We start from the raw sequence: 18,481 nt of genomic DNA on the forward strand, positions 1-18,481 counted from the left end.
TAAATGAATTTCTATATGTTCATAAATGCTAAGAATGGAATTCATAGAGGCAGCATCTTGTAACTGGATATACTCATGAAGGCTGCATACTAGATTAATAGTATTAACGCTTACTATTCTTCTACTGATTTTTACTAGGTTGAGAATACTAAGGGCCCCATGTTGGCTTACTTAGGAGAGATTAGTAGAAATTTTGTTTTCATCAGTCATTGGAAAAATATTAATGGAAAACATTAATATAGATCCTTGAGGATCTTGTCATTGGTGGATCTATCACAAATATCCAGTGATCCAATATCATGGCAAAAGAAAGCCCAAGCTCTGGCCCCAACATATAGTGTCACCTACCTGAAGACCCCCTCCCTACTCAAAATGTTATTCTCCTCCCAGCCCCCAAGAATAAACAGAAACCAGCCAGAAAACAAGCTTAGGGAGATCAAAAGCAGTCAACGCTGGATGGTGTGTTGCATCAGCCTCAGAGATGCTGCTGTCCATCCCAGAATGAGATGCTTTTAAGCATTTCCTGAGAAGTATCTTCACAGAAATCATTGAAGTGCCGTGAAGTCCCAATATGCCAAACATCTCCACAAACATAACTCAGTACACTCTAAAAAATTAATATTATTGCTAGAATTTCTGCAACAAAATGATTCCACAATATTTTTTAAATTAAAGGTTTGACTTAGAATTCTTATATAAATATATATTCAACTGATATTGGTAGTTATAAAATAGTATTCTGAATCAACTATTTTCTGAATAGTTTTCTGAATCAAATTCAGCTTCAGAGTTTTCTCTTTTAGTCAAAACTTTGCCAAATTAAGCTGGTAACTGATGGCAGAGCCCAGCTTTCTGAAATATGATTTAGACATGCCTGTTTGTTTTTCCCTTTTTAATATCAATTATCTAATTCATAGGTCCAATACCTGTGCACCAATTCACATACATATGTTACCTCATAATCTCTGGAAGCACAGTGGATGGGTCCCTAATATCTTGTCAGAGAGTTAATATTTTGGCCAAAAAAAAAAAAATTATCAATTTACTTTGTAACTTAGGAGAAACTCCTCAAGAAGGACGGATAATTGCATATGTGTCCCCATGCCATAATCTATGCTTATTTCAGCTGTCATTAGCTGGGGGCAGCATCTCTCCTGAGCCCAGATGCCTCCTCCAATCCATCTCAAGCCTGCACTCCCAGAGGCCATTAGCAGTTACTTGATTGGGATTTGGCATCCCTATTTTCTGTACATATAATGGTTCTTCATCTGATGATGAGTTCCTTTCCCCACACCAGTCCCTCTACTTGAATATTTACCTTCATCTACAGACTAATTTATTGCATTCTTATAAGGAAACTGGAGTGAAATCCTTAGAAAAGAAAAAAATCTTCTCGAATGTAGGGGATTGCCATATATATATATATATATAGCCTTTCTTAAAAATTTTTTTAATTGTAATTTTTATTTTTGGGAAGGAGTTTCGCTCTTGTTGCCCAAGCTGGAGTGCAATGGCGCAATCTCAGCTCACTGCAACCTCCACCTCCCAGGTTCAAGCGATTCTCTTGCCTCAGCCTCCCAAGTAGCTGGGATTACAGGCGCATGCCACCACGCCCAGAAATTTTTTTGTATATTTAGTAGAAACACGGTTTTACCATGTTAGCCAGGCTGGTCTCAAACTCCTGACCTCTGGTGATCTGCCCACCTCGGCCTCCCGAAGTGCTGGGATCACAGGCATGAGCCACCACGCCTGGCTATATTTGCGGATTTTTTTTTTATATCATCACTGTGCCTGTATTTATTCAGCAAAAGTTCTCCTGCACTACCTTATTATCTCCTCCAGGTACTCAATGCTGGATAAACAATGAAATTTTGTTTTCACCTGTCATTTCAAAAGCATGGGAGAAATAGCAGATTCCTCATGAACTGAATTCTGTTCTTTAGCCTCATGAAAGAAAATACAATAGGCTTTTATTTTCCAAATTCACAGTCTGGCAGTTTGGGTCACTAGTGAATGTATCTTAGTTTTTTTGGAAGCACAATTTCCACTGTATAACTTAATGTGAAATTGTGTTTAAGTGATAATGTATGCCCTTAGGCTAGAAATGTACTTATCAGTTGTATTCTAGGCATGCCTTTATTCCAGGAGGCATAGGCATGAATGCATAAAAATACAGATGAAAAGAGGAATGGAAATGTAATTAGGTTTTGTAATTAGACAGCCAAGACATCCATTGCTGCCTTCCTTTAATGGTCTTTTAAAAGCTGTTTTAAAAATCCTTTCATTGAACTTGTAGTTATCTCAATTTGGTGACACAATTCAAAAAAATTAATCAAGTTGGTGTATGTAACCTTGGCAACCTAGAAGTATGATTCATTTTTATGACTATTGATCTATGTCTTAGATACACTAAGGTCACCTATGTGGCAGCAGTGACACCATATTGTCCTATGTTCCAATTCATCATCCTACTTCCAAGGAGACATTCATTCTCCCTGCTCTCTGCCTGGGCTTGGAGCATGACCCCCATTATAGACTTGGAAATCAGGGGGCAAGAGAAGTGAAATGCCTTCCAAAACATTCATAGCAATTAAGTCATAGGATGAGAGAGGAATTGCAATGTTCCAGGACTTACAATGTTGCTGTGTGGATGTTACTCTTTTTTTTTTTAACAGCTTTTATGAATTACATATGCACAATTAAGTGCAGACCATGGCTACCTCTGGCTAGACTGCCACTGCTAGGGGAAGAAAAGAGATCCATACCCATTGCTTATGATTGCTGCTGCTGCTGTTGTCTACAAAGAAGAAAATGGATTCTATTTTCTACCCTTTTCTGGTTGAGGATGCTTAAAAACCAAAAGATGGAGATATTTTAAAGTTGAAGCAGATACTTTCTTTAGTAGCATTAAATTGGAATGCCTAAAACATAAACTAACACCCTGTTTTTTTTCTCCTGGATTTCACTGGTGCCCGAGTAAGCGAATATGCTGTGCTGTTTTCCTGGACACTCAGAATCAAACAGGCCTTCCACCCCATCCCATCATGTTTGAATTACAAACTATTTTGAGCATCGTTTGGTTTGTTTCCTTCCACCCATACCTGTGTAGGGCAGCGGTAGCAGTCTTCAACAATGCATCCTCTTGGACAATGCATTGTAATATCTCTCTTTCAAATTCTGTTTCACATAGTCATTTCTCATATTCTGTTGGAGACCCCCAAAAAATTCATTCCACACTGTCATCCCTTTGTCCTAACCAGAACAACTCGATCGTGTCGAAGAAGGCATGAACCATATCAACCAAGACATGAAGGAGGCTGAGAAAAATTTAAAAGATTTAGGGAAATGCTGTGGCCTTTTCATATGTCCTTGTAACAAGTAGGTACTGGGTACCAGCTCTAATCTGTGGCGTCCAGTTTTCTTTCTTTTTTTTTTTTTTTTTCTTTTTTAATGTCAAAGTGAATGTCTGAAGTTTTGTCTTTTTTTCTTTGTCCTTTTCCATCTGCTTCATTCTGTGGGGATAAAATACTTGTGTTTAATCAGAACAACTGGAACGCATTGAGGAAGGGATGGACCAAATCAATAAGGACATGAAAGAAGCAGAAAAGAATTTGACGGACCTAGGAAAATTCTGCGGGCTTTGTGTGTGTCCCTGTAACAAGTAGGTGCTGCCTGCCTGCCTGAAGCTTTGATTTCCCAAGGCCCATCTCCAAGCCTTGACAAGCTCATTCCTGCCAAGCTCATAGGCAGGATGAGCATGTGGCATGCAGAACAGATCAATACCGTCTCCAATGCATTCATCTCATAGCATAGATGATATTAGCAGGAGTTACTGTTGATGCATTAAAAATCAGGCATACTACAGTGAAAGCTTCACTGTCAGCAACTTTTATTGATGAACGTTTCAACATTTTCCAGAAAGTGTACCTTGAGACAGAGGCTAGCCTCAAGAAAGAGGCACCCAGGGAACTTCCTTTTCCCCAACCCCAAGAGTCAAAATTACAGATTTAGAAAAGGCTGCGGGTAAGTTTGGAAGATGAGAAACACATATGTGAAGGTTTGATTTTTTCCAAAATAAAAGAGATAGATAATTTGGCCTAGGGAAGCATTCTATAAATTAGAGAATATGACAGAGATTCTCCCTTTCTACTGCCCACCAGTTGCCAAATTTTGTCAATAGATGCTGCTGCTGCACCCAACACAGAGGCAATGAGCTCTTCAGCAAGAAGTGCTCAAGCCTTACTCAGATTGGACCCATCCCTCCCAAATTTTTCTCCTTGGAAGATCTACCCGTACACTGGCTGAAATGTTGAAATGTGTAGATTTTGCATGCACAACATCACAAAACATTCAACTGTTCTCAAGGTTCTGCAACGCTTTTTTGGAATGTAGCAGAAATGTGACATGTGGTTATAAAGGTTTGCAACAGAAGGAACCTAAAACTGAAGGTTCTGGAAGATTGTCTCATTGGACTAGTGGTGGAAAAAGAAATGCATGAGTGGATTGCCCAACATGCATTTGGAAAATTAAACTCCTTATCCAATCTCCCTCACCCCTCCCACTTCCCCCCTTTTAAAAGAAGACTTTTTCCTAAAAGCTCTCCTGATCCTAGCTTTTAGAATAGAAATTGACGTCATTTTTAGCAGATTATATGACCATTCACATCCTTTAAACTTTGAGGCTGATTTAAAATATCCCACTTCCTGTTTAGGAGGGGGAGGGGCTCATATTGCAAAAAAATTAAAAAATTTTGCTTTTTAAAGAATGATCTACAGTAAAGCCTGATTAACTGGAATCTAGCTAACTGGAAACCTCAGCTGCATGCTCTTGCTCCCTTCCATTTTTAGCAAAAAAGAAATAAAGAAAAAAAATCACATCAGAAATGTAAAATGGTTTTTCTTCCAGGGTAGTTTGCATTGTCTCACTTAGTCTCCATCCTCCTGCAACTTCCACATCTATGAGGACCAAACAATAAGAGTTGATCTTCACAGAAAAGGCCATCAAGCAATCAGTATAAATGATAACCAAGGAAAGATTCAGTCAGGTCTTCTACCTTAAGACTTTCAGGCAGGAAAGTGGCTCAGGAGTCTAGCAAAGATATTCACTCATCATCCATGAAACAAAACTTTCCTCCATGGCCCCACTGTTCATTAAGAAAGTCATATAATTCATCAAAAAAAAAAAAAAAAAAAAAAAAAAAAAACCTCATTACCAAGCATTCCAGTTAGTCAAGATTTGACTGTATATTCCTTTCAGTGGCAACTTGCCCCCAGGTGAGATTTCCATCCATTTCATGATAAATTCCAACAGATACATTTTCCCCCCTTCATCAACTGTGTGTGAAGAAAGGGTGAAGGCAGGGTCCCCTGGGATGGATTCTAATGTTCTAATGAAATGATGGCTCCTACGAATTCCACTTTTGAGTGGTCACTAATTTCCTTAATGCACAAGAGACCCTAAACTAAGCTTCAAAGCTTGACTGAGGTGTTCCCTATTGTGTGTAAATAATGCTTTAAAAACCATGTGTCACAACGCAGTGGCTGGTGGTGCCCTGGACTCTCTGAGGGCTTCGCCCTGTTTCGGCATGTTTCAAGGGATGATGGTAGATGTACGGCAGTGATGTGAGTCTATGTGCAGCATTGTGGGTGCAGTGGTTTGCCTTCTTTCAGAAACGCATACTTCCCACTCCTTTGACTTTGCCAAAGATGGTATAGCAGACATTTGACATAGCAGAAAACATCACAAAGTCCATATAACTTCTTTTAATCTGAGGAGGGAGGAGATGGGGAGTTGGAAAAATAAAAATTAAAAAAGCCAGACTCTAAGTCCTATTAAATTTAGTTTGGGGATCTTGCTTCATTGAATGGGTCCATGGCCCTTTGGTGTAATAAATTTTGACTGCACTAAGGCCTGCGGCATTATAGACTTGATTGTGGGAGTTGCTGAAATTCCATTGGTACAATTTTCCAGTTTGTCTCTAGGGTTGCTTGGTCCCCAGTCTGCAAGTATTAAAGCCAGTTTTAATAGATGGCTGTGGTCCTCTGGCGAAAGAAGAAAATAAAATGTTAAATTCTGGTGTCTTACAAAAAAAAATGTGAAAATGGGACCAAAGAATGTCTCTTGTTTTTGGACTAAAAAGCATATGGTTTCTACTATGTAAAGAACCTAAAAACATCTTTGATTGCCTTTAATTACAACACTCACCAAAATATGCTGCACATGTTTCTATTGGGCACAATAGGTATGCCTGGATTTTAAGTTTTTCTCCAAGGCAGCTCAGCGAAATACAGCCCATGGAGACCATACCAGCATTAAACCACTCTCCTCCATTACAACCCCAGGATAGTTTAAAGTAGGAGTTTGTAAGCACTCTCTGCCCTGCCCCTCAGCCCAACAAAGAAGCTACTGAACCTGCGTTTCAAATCCTCATGAAGGCTATTACTGTCCTGCTAGTGCCTTTTTCGAGAATGGTCAACTTCTGGAGTAGTTTGGCTTAAATGAGAATGCTTCACTTTCTACTCATGCCTGTAGCTGGTGCATGAAGAAGACATAGAGGGGTTTCCCTTTTTGGTGCTAGATGGCTTGTTCTCTCTTCTCTTTTCCTGCATTCATTTCACTATGCTTCTTTTACTTTTTGTCTCTGTGGACAAAGGTTTGTACATCAACTCTGGATGTATGGTGACTGTTTGGAAGTACCGATATATTATCTAATTCAAATCACTCTAGAGGCAATGCAAAGACCGTCACTCTTGGCCAACCACCAGTCCTTTTTGTCCTTCATGGACATTTCCATTTGGAAATGTTAGTTCCACATGTGTTGGGAAAAAAAAATATTCCACAGGGATCTTTGCATGATGGTGTGTAAAAACTTGGTTGAGGATGTTTTCTTGATGACAGTGTGTTGCTGTGGTGTGATGTGCACACTCTACTTGGCAGTCTTGTTTTGTGTCTGTCTGCCAGTATGTTTTTCTGTGTGTTTTGTGTCTCCAAATATAATCACATCACTTAAATAGAACTAAATGTCCTCCAGCTACCTTAATCCTTGTCCAAAATCCAAACTAAACCACAAAACAAACCAAAACAAGAACAACCTTGTGGGCAAAGATTGCAGTCTATTGCAATGGATTCGATTGGAAGTGAAATGTTGAGTAGCTGAGGCATGGTGGTGGCCAACTGTTTGGGTCTGGATTATGATATATCGGTATTCTCTAATGCCTCGACTTAAAACTCATTCGCTTGGTTCGATTCTTCGCTTGAAGAAATGACAATTGTTGAGAGCTTGCTCCTCCACCCCTGTGCCTTGTCACTCACCCTCTCTTTTGCATAGGCTTAAATCAAGTGATGCTTACAAAAAAGCCTGGGGCAATAATCAGGATGGAGTGGTGGCCAGCCAGCCTGCTCGTGTAGTGGACGAACGGGAGCAGATGGCCATCAGTGGCGGCTTCATCCGCAGGTGAGCCTCATGCAGCATACACTGTAGTGGTTCTCTATTGTCAAGTACAAACAACTCCAAAACTGAGTGGTTTTCTAAAAAACAACCATTTTATTGCTCATTAATCTACATACCGGCTGAGTGTTCTTTTCTAAGCCTTTCCTGGACCTTGCCTGGGTGGGGTGATCCAAGATGGCCCCATTCACTTGTCTGGTGGTTGGCTGGGGCTGTTGGTGGGGCACATCTGTTCTTCTCCATGTGGCCTCTTCAGCAAGAAAGCCCAGGTTCCTTACATGGTGGTAGCAGCATTCCAAGGGGGCAGGCCTCAGTGCACTTATCAAACCTTTGCTTGCTTACCTTGTATTTGCCGGTTTCGTTAGACAAAGCAAGTCACATGACCACATCCAGACTCAATGTGGCAGTAGACAGGCATCACATTCCATGAGTTTAATTGAATAGAGCTTATAAAAGAGACTACTTACAGACGGGTGGGCAGGACTAATAACAAGGAATGGTGAAGCACTTCTGAGCTAGCAATAGCAGGAAGTTGTTACCACCATAGTCCTGGGGGACAGGAGAAGGAATGATTATCAGAACCCAGCAATAGTTACTACTGTGGGCAAGGAACTATCAGTAGAAAAATACAGCCACTACCAAAGCTAACAGGGAGTGAAAGAGGGAAATAAATGCCGTAACCCCTCACTCCTCTTGCCCTGCAGTTTCATTGGCCATTAGCCAAAGCCTACTGAAAGCCAGAGGGTAATAGAAGCTGGGTGATATAGTCATGAGGTCAGCTCCTGAGAGCACAGAGCAAAGAAGGTCCAAGAATGGATTTGGAGTGAAAATAGAGAATAATGAGCTTCTTATTAATGATTTATTTTGAAACCTAGAATCAAAAGCCAACTTAAATATCTATTTTTAAAAGTTCAAATTATGACTCAGGGGCATTTCCTTTAAAAAAAAAAAAAAAACTCAAGTTACACACATTAGCCAATTCAGAACTCAGCTCTCCCTTTGCTCCCAGGGAAAGTAGCCCAAGGGTTCTCAAGCCTGGCTGTACATTAGAATCATGAGGGGAGACTTTTTTTTCCTTTACTACCAGTGCTTGGGCCCAATCCACACCAACTGAACCAGACTCTCTTGAAGTGAGACACAAGCACCTGTGGCCCATTAAAGCTCCTCAGGTGATTCTGATATGTACTCAGGGCCAAGCACCATCAAACTAGAAGTATCTCTTAGCTGTTCATGATCGCATAAATAAACTTCTTCCCTACAGAAAAAAGCTAGAAAGTTCTCCTTTAATTTTTTAATTTTCTCTGCCCTGGGCTGCTTTTGAAACCATAATGAGCCAGTCTACATTGGGAGTTACCATGGGGGAAGGATTTTAACCCTTCTGAATATTTTTTAGCTCAATACCGTATATACTAGGGAAATTCTGAAATAAGTACCTCCCTAACTTTCAAGTTGGACTGTGAAAAAATGTAATGTGTTTTGTGAGCCAGCTCCTTCCTCCCATTCCCACTCTTTTGTCACAGTTTCACAGTTTTTGACTCTGAAATCACCTATGCACCATGCCACTAAAAAACCCATGTTATTAACATATGAGTAAATAAAAATCATCTTGAACAAGTAGCTCTCCTTGGAGTTCCTGGGAGCCAGCAGGGTTAAGGGGCAGACTGTAATTATCATTACTCTTCCCATTTGTGTCAATCCCAAGTGTGAAAAGATGAGCACAGAGACTCTGACTTAGCACAATAAGCTTTTTATTGTATTCTTAATTTGAGTCTTAGAAATTTTGAGACTTAATTTGAGTCTTAGAAATATTAAGAATATTCTTAGAAAGAAGAATGCCATTTCTAATTCCATCTTCGTGCTCTGACCTAAAGTCCTTTCAAACAAAATTTTTTCATCCTTAAACAATAAAAATTGAAATAAACACAAGAAGGGGAAACAACATAATGGAAGGAGTGAGAAAGTAGATAAATTAATCTATTTAATGTACCTTTTTTAAGAATAGAAATTCAAGGTTCAAAAAGCAATTTTAAACATTTTTTTATAAATGTATGAAAGCTAAAATGTGTTTTTGTACTGGATGGAGATTAAAGATAGATAAAGTTGATGCCCAGAGGACTACAGATTTCCACTATGCTTTGGGTCCTTGGTATTCAATATGTTTTCCACCCTCTGTCTTCTAAAACTTGCTCTTTGAATCCCAGGGTAACAAACGATGCCCGAGAAAATGAAATGGATGAAAACCTGGAGCAGGTGAGCGGCATCATCGGGAACCTCCGTCACATGGCCCTGGATATGGGCAATGAGATCGATACACAGAATCGCCAGATCGACAGGATCATGGAGAAGGTGAGCACGTGGCAGTCAGCAAGTCGCTACTGCGAGTCACTTCTGAAATGACCAACAGGAAGTGTGAAGGGCATAACAAGATCCTCAAAATACGACCTTGGATTCAGGCGCACTGATAGCTGGAAATGTTCTTCATTTTCCAAGAGAAAAATATAGGACTCAGCAACAGAATTGGAGTGAAAATAAGAGAGTCAAATTTAATCCAGCAAATATTCTCAGAGGCTCCTGTCAGCCAGGCATTGTGCTAGGCACTGTGGGCCATGTACACATGAGAAAGATACCACCCCTACTGCCAAGAAATTCATGGCCTATGGGAGGCAACGAGCCTCCAGATGAATTTTCTATCACTCAAAATATAATTCACTAAGAGATCCACAGATAAAATGCTAAACAAGGTTAGATAAGGAAAGATCTCAAGAGGCAAAGTTCGGGAAAATCTCAGAGTAAGTTGACTTTGAATTGAATCTTGAAGGATGGTTAGTATTAATAGTTTGTCAAGTGGTGGTGGTGAAGGGATAGAATCAGAAAATGGGGGAAAGAATAGTCAGTTTAGCCAGGACATGATTGTGAGCTTTGTTTTTATAAATGGCAAAGCTTGAATGATAATTCAAAAATATCCAGGTTCCATTTCCAGTTTAACAGTTCACATCCCCAGATCTAAAAACAGCGAATTTTATATGATGAAATTGAGTTTACACAAGGACACCAGACTTGGCTCTAAGATCCACCATGTCAACGTGGGCCATAAGAAAGACTGGAGGGAGTAGACTGGGAAGGGGTGGGTTTCGGGGCTTAAAATTAGAAGAGATTGGAAAAAAACACTGGAATGTTCCTATAAAGAGACCTAGGGCACAAAACCTGATATTCTGCAACACAGAACTCTGACATAATTTATATTTCCAAGTTTCATGCCCTTTCCTCAGTCAGTGGGGTCTTGAATATTGATTACAAACTCTTATGTCCAAATGCTAAAAAGGAGAAATACAGACATTATAGATTTAATGATAATTGTACATCTATAATCTACTCAATGTGGGTAACTTATGTTGTGTGTTTATTCCCTGGGAGATGTTGAAGTTCTTTGTCTGATATCCTAAATTTTCTTATAATAATTCATTCCATTTTGGTGAGCAGAGAAGGATACTTTTAAGACTTTTAGAATCATAAGTCTAAATAGTAGTTTCTTGGTATGCAAGCAGCCTCCAATGACTCGAAAAAGGAAGAAGTAGGCATAAAGGGAACATTTGTCCTGTTGTGTTGTACATACTCCATGTTAAAAATATCTGATTGCATATTTTGCCTGATCAATATGAACTACACAAACTTTAGTGTTGGTTAGCAAAATACTTGTGCTTTGCTTACTTTTGCAAGTAATGGCATGCTTATCATTGTTAAGAAGGTTTTCATATGATAAAGCTGTTAAAGCTGTGTAAATCAATAGATATTAAAATAATAATGAGAGTTTCAAAACTCACTAGAGCCAACACAAGCTGACCTAACCCATTACGGCCCAGAATAATGAACTAAGAAATCATTGCTGAGCTGCCCTCCAACAGAAAAAGCAATTTGAAAAAAAACAGGAAGTATTCATTTTCTATTAATGGACCCACTTTACTTGCAGATGCAGCTAGATAATGCATCAAAGCCAATTAGGGTTCCAGAAGGAGAGTCTTTACTAATAGAAGGGTCAAACTCTTATTGACAGAGTTGAACTTTAAGCAAGAAAATGTGTTCCTGGAAAGGCAAGTGGCATCTTGATTCTGCCACTTTGAATTTCTAGTTCTCATCTTTAGGGAGAAGGTTTTTCTTCTAGGCCCAGTGTACTATAAAGACAGAGACATATGCAGCTACAAGGTTTAATCAGAAGCCAGGCAGGTGGATGGATAATGACTATTTCAATTTGTATCATTCCTTGAGTGCAGAATCATTTAAGTGGGAGAAGGGTCTAATTGCCTTTGAATAATTAATTTCCAGTCAACACTTTAAATAGCCCCTTTTTTTTCCAGAATCAAAATCCACACATGATTTAAATAGAGCCCACTTCAACCCAGCATTGCCCCAAATGATCATGTCGCATGAACTGCACAATTATTAATAGATTTCCACCTTCTCATTGAAGTTCTCATTTCTGATAACGGGACAATATGCAGAAGTTTCCTGCACATCTAATATGTAATTACAATCACACTGTAGGGGTAAGGAGAGTCTTATGATGTTTCTCTCATAGTCTCTCATGACCCCAACAGCAACCTTTACCCAGCTCTATCAATCATGATCTTTTCTCATCACTTGGATCAATAGTGAAGTTTTGGGAGTCCTTCACAATGAGATTTTCAATACATCCTCATGGATTGTCAAGAAATTACTTTATTTAAAAATCTCGTTTTCTGCTTAAGGGTATTTATGTATATAAATAAATAACCTTATATATATAAAATAAATAACTATATATAAATAACCATATATAAAAATAAACAACCATATATAGATATACCTTCTAAGGTTAAAAACATAATTTTTTCAGAAAACTTACTGAATTGGAAGCAAGCCTATATCAGAGGGTTCATGGGAACTGTTGCTAAGGAAATAACCTTAGCAATGTTCAAACTTTGATTGAAAATTATCAGTGGTAAGTTAGGCATACAGTCCCAGCTACTCCAGAGGCTGAGGCGGGAGAATTCCTTGAGCCCAGGAGTTTCAGGCTGCAGTGAGCTATGATCGTGCCACTGCACTTGCACTCCAGCCTGGGCAACAGAGCAAGATACCATCTCTAATAAGTAAATATATAAATAAAAATAAAGTTGTCAGTGGTAGATGACAGGCACACGTTGGAATACAGTGAAGCTGACGCTTTAGCAGTCCTCACGTTCTTCTACCAGTGAGAAAACACAGCATTTGAGAGCTAAGACTTTGAGTTCTAACAGGGTTTTGCCATTCACCAGCTCTGTGACCTGATTGCCTCACCTGAAGGGATAGTAAGAGAACTGTTCAAACCCAGGATCAGAACAGGCTGGAAGTCTGAACTGGGTACTAAAAGTTACCTGGCATGGTCTGAAGTTGAAGAGATTCCCAGAGTGTTCAGAAGATGGGCTGAACAGCTCCTTCTAAACTTTTACTGGCTCTTTGGTGGTCATCCTGGCCTTCTCACAAGGACAAACATGTAACATATGTTGGGCACTCCAGCAAATTTAGAATTTTCTAAATAGAAATATAAAAATTGGAATGGGACAGCCATCATAAATAAAGTCCGACAGCATATAAATAGGGTGATCATAGGGGCATTCTCCAAATACCAGGAAGACATCTACAAGGAGATTCCAGACTTTTTTTTTCTAAAAGAAGCTAATTCTTTTATATAATAAAGGGGCAGTACTTTCTGTGTCAAATATTGCATGGGGTGGAATTTTCATATGCTTCAGAAATAAGTTAGGTGGAAATCACAGATGCTCATTGAACATAAGTCTGTTTCAGCTCCTCCCAGATCCTTTGAGGATATCCAGAGTAACCTCATGCTCCACTTCAAATATCCCCAAGTGAAGGCCCCTCAGTGCATTCTTGTACAGGAGATCCTAGAATGTTTGCGCTCAGAAATGCCATCATTTTTAAATGAATTATTTTTCTCATTTGAGCTTTTCAAAGCATTTAGTCTGGCAACATAATAATTCAGTCTACAGGAACATTTCACATTGCCCTGATCCTGTAATTTTCCTTTGCACTGAAGTGTCATTATTTCTGATACCATTTGTAGCTGGAAAGGGAAGGCTTAAGAACCAAGTAAAATTGGTGAGATTATCCATTTTCCAATTGAGAAACCTGAGGTCAAAAATGTGAGTCTGTAGTTCAAAACAATCAAAATCAATGCCCTATCTTACTATGTAAATACTGATTTTTAAAGACAAGTGTCAATTATCCAAACAGATGACAGAGAACCATTGCCAGGTATTCAAAGTTATGATTAATCGGAAATATGTTTGTTTTAACTTTGCAAATTTCTATTTGAACATGGATAATTCTAATGTCCTGAGAATTCACAATATGAACTGAATGCAGAAGACTCAGCTCAATAAAAGTTGGGAAGTACAGCACCACAATAGGTACAAAGTTGGTAATCATTGAGTGATACTGGTTGAGAGAAAAACAGTTTGGTTTCCCCACACTGCCTGGCAGCCTCCTCCTCTTCTTCCCAGGCTGTAGAAGGATAGACAGCATTACTAGTCAGGGAAGGACAAAAGAAAAGCCTCAACAGAATCGTTGTCTTCACCTCTGCTTGCTGATGCATTTTTCTCAGCAGTGATGGGAATCACTCATTTTCTGGAATTTAAAGATTTATGCTGGTAGCAGCCCTAGGTTTCATGCTGCATATACAGCAAACATAACCCAAGCAGTAAAGAGATCAACCAAGAGATTAAAGCCAGCCAATTACAAAATCATGGTAAATGTGCACCTGTTAAAGACAAGAGAGTTTTAAACTCATAGAAATGAATCTTCAGAAATGCAACTTAAAAACTATTAAGCATCCCAGAAGCAAGCCAAGTTTTCACACAGTAACAATAATTGCAAGATAAACTAATGAGCCCTTCATTTTGCAAAACATTATTCTAAGCACATTATGTGTATAAACTCATTTGATCTCAGCAAATTGAATAGTAAATGATGAATAGTGTGGACTCTGACTCCAGGTTGCTAGCATTCAGACTCTGGTTTCTCCATTTATTAGTACTAAGACTTCAGACAAATTCCCCAGATCGTTTCTGACTGCTTTTCTCATTTGGAAAAGGGAGCTAATAATAGTACACACTTTATAGTTGATGTTGTTAATCTTGATGTTGTCAAAGTTTAATGAATGGAACAAAGTACAGTTGACCCTTGAACAACATGGGGATTTAGGGTGTCAACCCCCATGCAGCTGAAAATTTTTTGACTCCCCCAAAATTTAACTACTAATAGACTACTGTTGACCAGAAGCCTTAATGACATAAAAAGTCCATTAACATCTATGTTTTATGTATTTTTACTGTATTCTTATGATAAAGTAAGCTGGAGAAAAGAAAATGTTATTAATAAAATCATAAGGAAGATAAAATACATTTATAATACTATACTGTATTTATTGATACCATCAGTTTATATCATTTGTTTACAAGATGAATCATCGGTCTGAAATCTTCAGTACACATTAAGCAATTCAACTTTTTCTTGAAATGTCATGACTTTTTTTTGCTTTTTGGGAGCACTGCTAGCATCACTGGTGGCACTTTGTATGGGTGCCATGACGTTATTCAAGGTTTACAGTATTGCACTAAACATGATTTTTTTAAAATGTGAAACTGCAAGAGATCACTTTTTACTGCACTATGCAATTTACTGCAGAGATGGTGAGGATGATTAGTATCACAGAGCATTTTAAACGGATGCTCACAACACTTGAGTTCACCACAACAATAGGAGGTGGCTATGAAATTATTAGAGTAGTACAGTATGGACTACAGTTAATTTTATACAATTATGATTTAATACTTCATCTTTACATTTCTCTCAACTGCAAATAGGCCCATGTATGGTCTATATTTGTTTAAGTCTCATAAATTTTAATTTTTCATAGTAGATTTATATGTATTTTATGATAGTAAAAATAGACTAGACTAGTATCTACATATATTTTATGCATTCATGACATTGGCTAATTTTTTCTTAATTTTCTCAATATTTCTAAGTAACACATTCATCTGCAAGTTTGTCTTAATTGTTGCAAATCTCCAAAGCATTTTCCAGTATATTTATTGAAAAAAATCCTGGCCAGGTACAATGGCACATGCCTGTAATCTCAGCATTTTGGGAGGCTGAGGAGGGAGGACTGTTTGAGCCCGGGAGTTTGAGACCAGCCTGGGCAACATAGTGAGATCTCATCTATACAAAAAATAGACAAATTAGCCAGGCATAGTGGCATGCATCTGTGGTCTTAGCTATTCAGGAGGCTGAGATGGGAGGATCACGTGAACCCAGGCAGTCAAGGGTGCAATGAGCCATGATCACACCACTGTTCTCCAGCCTGGGCATCAGAGAAAGACCCTGTCTCAAAAAAAAGAAAGAAAGAAAGAAAGAAATTCACATAAAAGTGGATCCACACCATTCAAACCCATGATGTCCAAGGGTCCACTGTACATGCTCATGCTCATTAGCAATATTTTTTTATCATCCAGGTTGGAGATGAGAAAGGTGAGCCCACAAGATGTAATTTGTTCAAAGGGACACTGCTAATAAATTAGCCATAGTTTCAATCCTACTGTATAAGAAGTGTAATTCAACTTGGTCCAACAGATGTGAATGCCTACCACAGAAATCATTGAGTGTCTTTCTAGGATAGAAAGATAAATCATATATAAGCCTATGCTCTCTGCTAGGGAAAATTATGAAAAATGAAAATTAAAAAAGCAATGATTCTGAATAAATATGTTCGTTCATTAAAAAAAAAATGAAAATTAAGCTTCTACGGTCACGTTCAAATACAGCCATAGCCGTCGTTCTGGGAAGACAAAAGAAAGGATGGCCCATGCTCACCAAGGAGGTTTTAAGTGGTTTCACCCGAGAGGAAGCACTGGACCCGGACCCAGAAGGGTGAATGGATTTTTAAGGGGTAACCTGAGTTCTGTTTCTTTTCCCCCTTTTCTAGGCTGATTCCAACAAAACCAGAATTGATGAGGCCAACCAACGTGCAACAAAGATGCTGGGAAGTGGTTAAATGTGCCCACCTGTGCTCTCCTCCGAATGCTGTCGGGCAAGATAGCTCCTTCATGCTTTTCTCATGGTATTATCTAGTAGGTCTGCACACATAACACACATCAGTCCACCCCCATTGTGAATGTTGTCCTGTGTCATCTGTCAGCTTCCCAACAATACTTTGTGTCTTTTGTTCTCTCTTGGTCTCTTTCTTTCCAAAGGTTGTACATAGTGGTCATTTGGTGGCTCTAACTCCTCGATGTCTTGAGTTTCATTTTTCATTTTCTCTCCTTGGTGGCATTTGCTGAATAACAACAATTTAGGAATGCTCAATGTGCTGTTGATTCTTTCAATCCACAGTATTGTTCTTGTAAAACTGTGACATTCCACAGAGTTACTGCCACGGTCCTTTGAGTGTCAGGCTCTGAATCTCTCAAAATGTGCCGTCTTTGGTTCTTCATGGCTGTTATCTGTCTTTATGATTTCATGATTAGACAATGTGGAATTACATAACAGGCATTGCACTAAAAGTGATGTGATTTATGCATTTATGCATGAGAACTAAATAGATTTTTAGATTCCTACTTAAACAAAAACTTTCCATGACAGTAGCATACTGATGAGACAACACACACACACACACAAAACAACAGCAACAACAACAGAACAACAACAAAGCATGCTCAGTATTGAGACACTGTCAAGATTAAGTTATACCAGCAAAAGTGCAGTAGTGTCACTTTTTTCCTGTCAATATATATAGACTTCTAAATCATAATCATCCTTTTTTAAAAAAAAGAATTTTAAAAAAGATGGATTTGACACACTCACCATTTAATCATTTCCAGCAAAATATATGTTTGGCTGAAATTATGTCAAATGGATGTAATATAGGGTTTGTTTGCTGCTTTTGATGGCTATGTTTTGGAGAGAGCAATCTTGCTGTGAGACAGTGTGGATGTAAATTTTATAAGGCTGACTCTTACTAACCACCATTTCCCCTGTGGTTTGTTATCAGTACAATTCTTTGTTGCTTAATCTAGAGCTATGCACACCAAATTGCTGAGATGTTTAGTAGCTGATAAAGAAACCTTTTAAAAAATAATATAAATGAATGAAATATAGATAAACTGTGAGATAAATATCATTATAGCATGTAATATTAAATTCCTCCTGTCTCCTCTGTCAGTTTGTGAAGTGATTGACATTTTGTAGCTAGTTTAAAATTATTAAAAATTATAGACTCCAGATGATCTGCTTTAATTTATTCATGGACTCGTCTGATTTTGCACTCACACGAGAAGAGAAAGCCTGGCTACCCTATCCCAGCTACTAAAAGCCAGTTCTGTGCGCCGAGGACAGTGTGGGGGAAAATAGAAGATTTAAGCATGATTCCAGCGGCAACTGACAACTTGGCTTGATTCTCATAACCTGCTCCAGAATTACCTTGTGAATTCAGTGTTGACTAAGGGAGAAAATGTAGTTATCCAGAAGACATAGAAAAAAAATTTATAGGAAAAAAATCTATGCTACCCAGGCATGGCCCTACATAGATTCAGGTATATCTGGTGTCTGTCAACTCCAATCTTCCTTCCTTTCCACAAAATCTCCACCATCTAAAATTGAGGGCTTCACTACCACACCACCACTGACTCCATGTTTTTTTAAACAGCTTTACTGACTCACTATAAAATTCATCCATTTAAATATATAATTAATTTCTTTTGTATATTCACAGAGGTACGCAATCTAATTTTAGCACATCTTTATCACTGCCGCCAAAATACCCCATACCTATTAGCAATCAGTCCCATCTCACTTCTCCCAGCCCTAGGGAATTACTGGTTTACTAGTTATCTCTATAGATTTGCCTATACATTTCATATAAATGGCATCATACAATGTGTGGTCTTCGGGAACTGGCTTCTTTCACTTAATATAATGTTTTCAAGGTTCCTCCATGTTGTATCA

General features: G+C 38.6%; 1 protein-coding gene across 6 annotated transcripts in view; it reads left to right on the forward strand.

Annotated features, from left to right (window-relative positions):
- SNAP25 (synaptosome associated protein 25) overlaps positions 1 to 17,758 on the forward strand; it is an 89,003-nt gene extending 71,245 nt beyond the window's left edge. For 4 of the 6 annotated variants that reach the window (NM_001135488.1, XM_024238574.2, XM_054541542.2 and 1 more), the window contains 4 exon segments: positions 3,261 to 3,378; positions 7,328 to 7,453; positions 9,649 to 9,793; positions 16,464 to 17,758. In NM_001135488.1, the coding sequence (NP_001128960.1) occupies positions 3,261 to 3,378; positions 7,328 to 7,453; positions 9,649 to 9,793; positions 16,464 to 16,532 (458 nt within the window). In that variant the 3' untranslated portion in view covers positions 16,533 to 17,758. 6 annotated transcript variants of the gene reach the window in all.
- The last annotated feature ends 723 nt before the right edge of the window (positions 17,759 to 18,481 follow it).

The sequence above is a fragment of the Pongo abelii genome, chromosome 21 (genome assembly GCF_028885655.2).
Source record: "Pongo abelii isolate AG06213 chromosome 21, NHGRI_mPonAbe1-v2.0_pri, whole genome shotgun sequence".
Classification (NCBI taxonomy): domain Eukaryota; kingdom Metazoa; phylum Chordata; class Mammalia; order Primates; family Hominidae; genus Pongo; species Pongo abelii.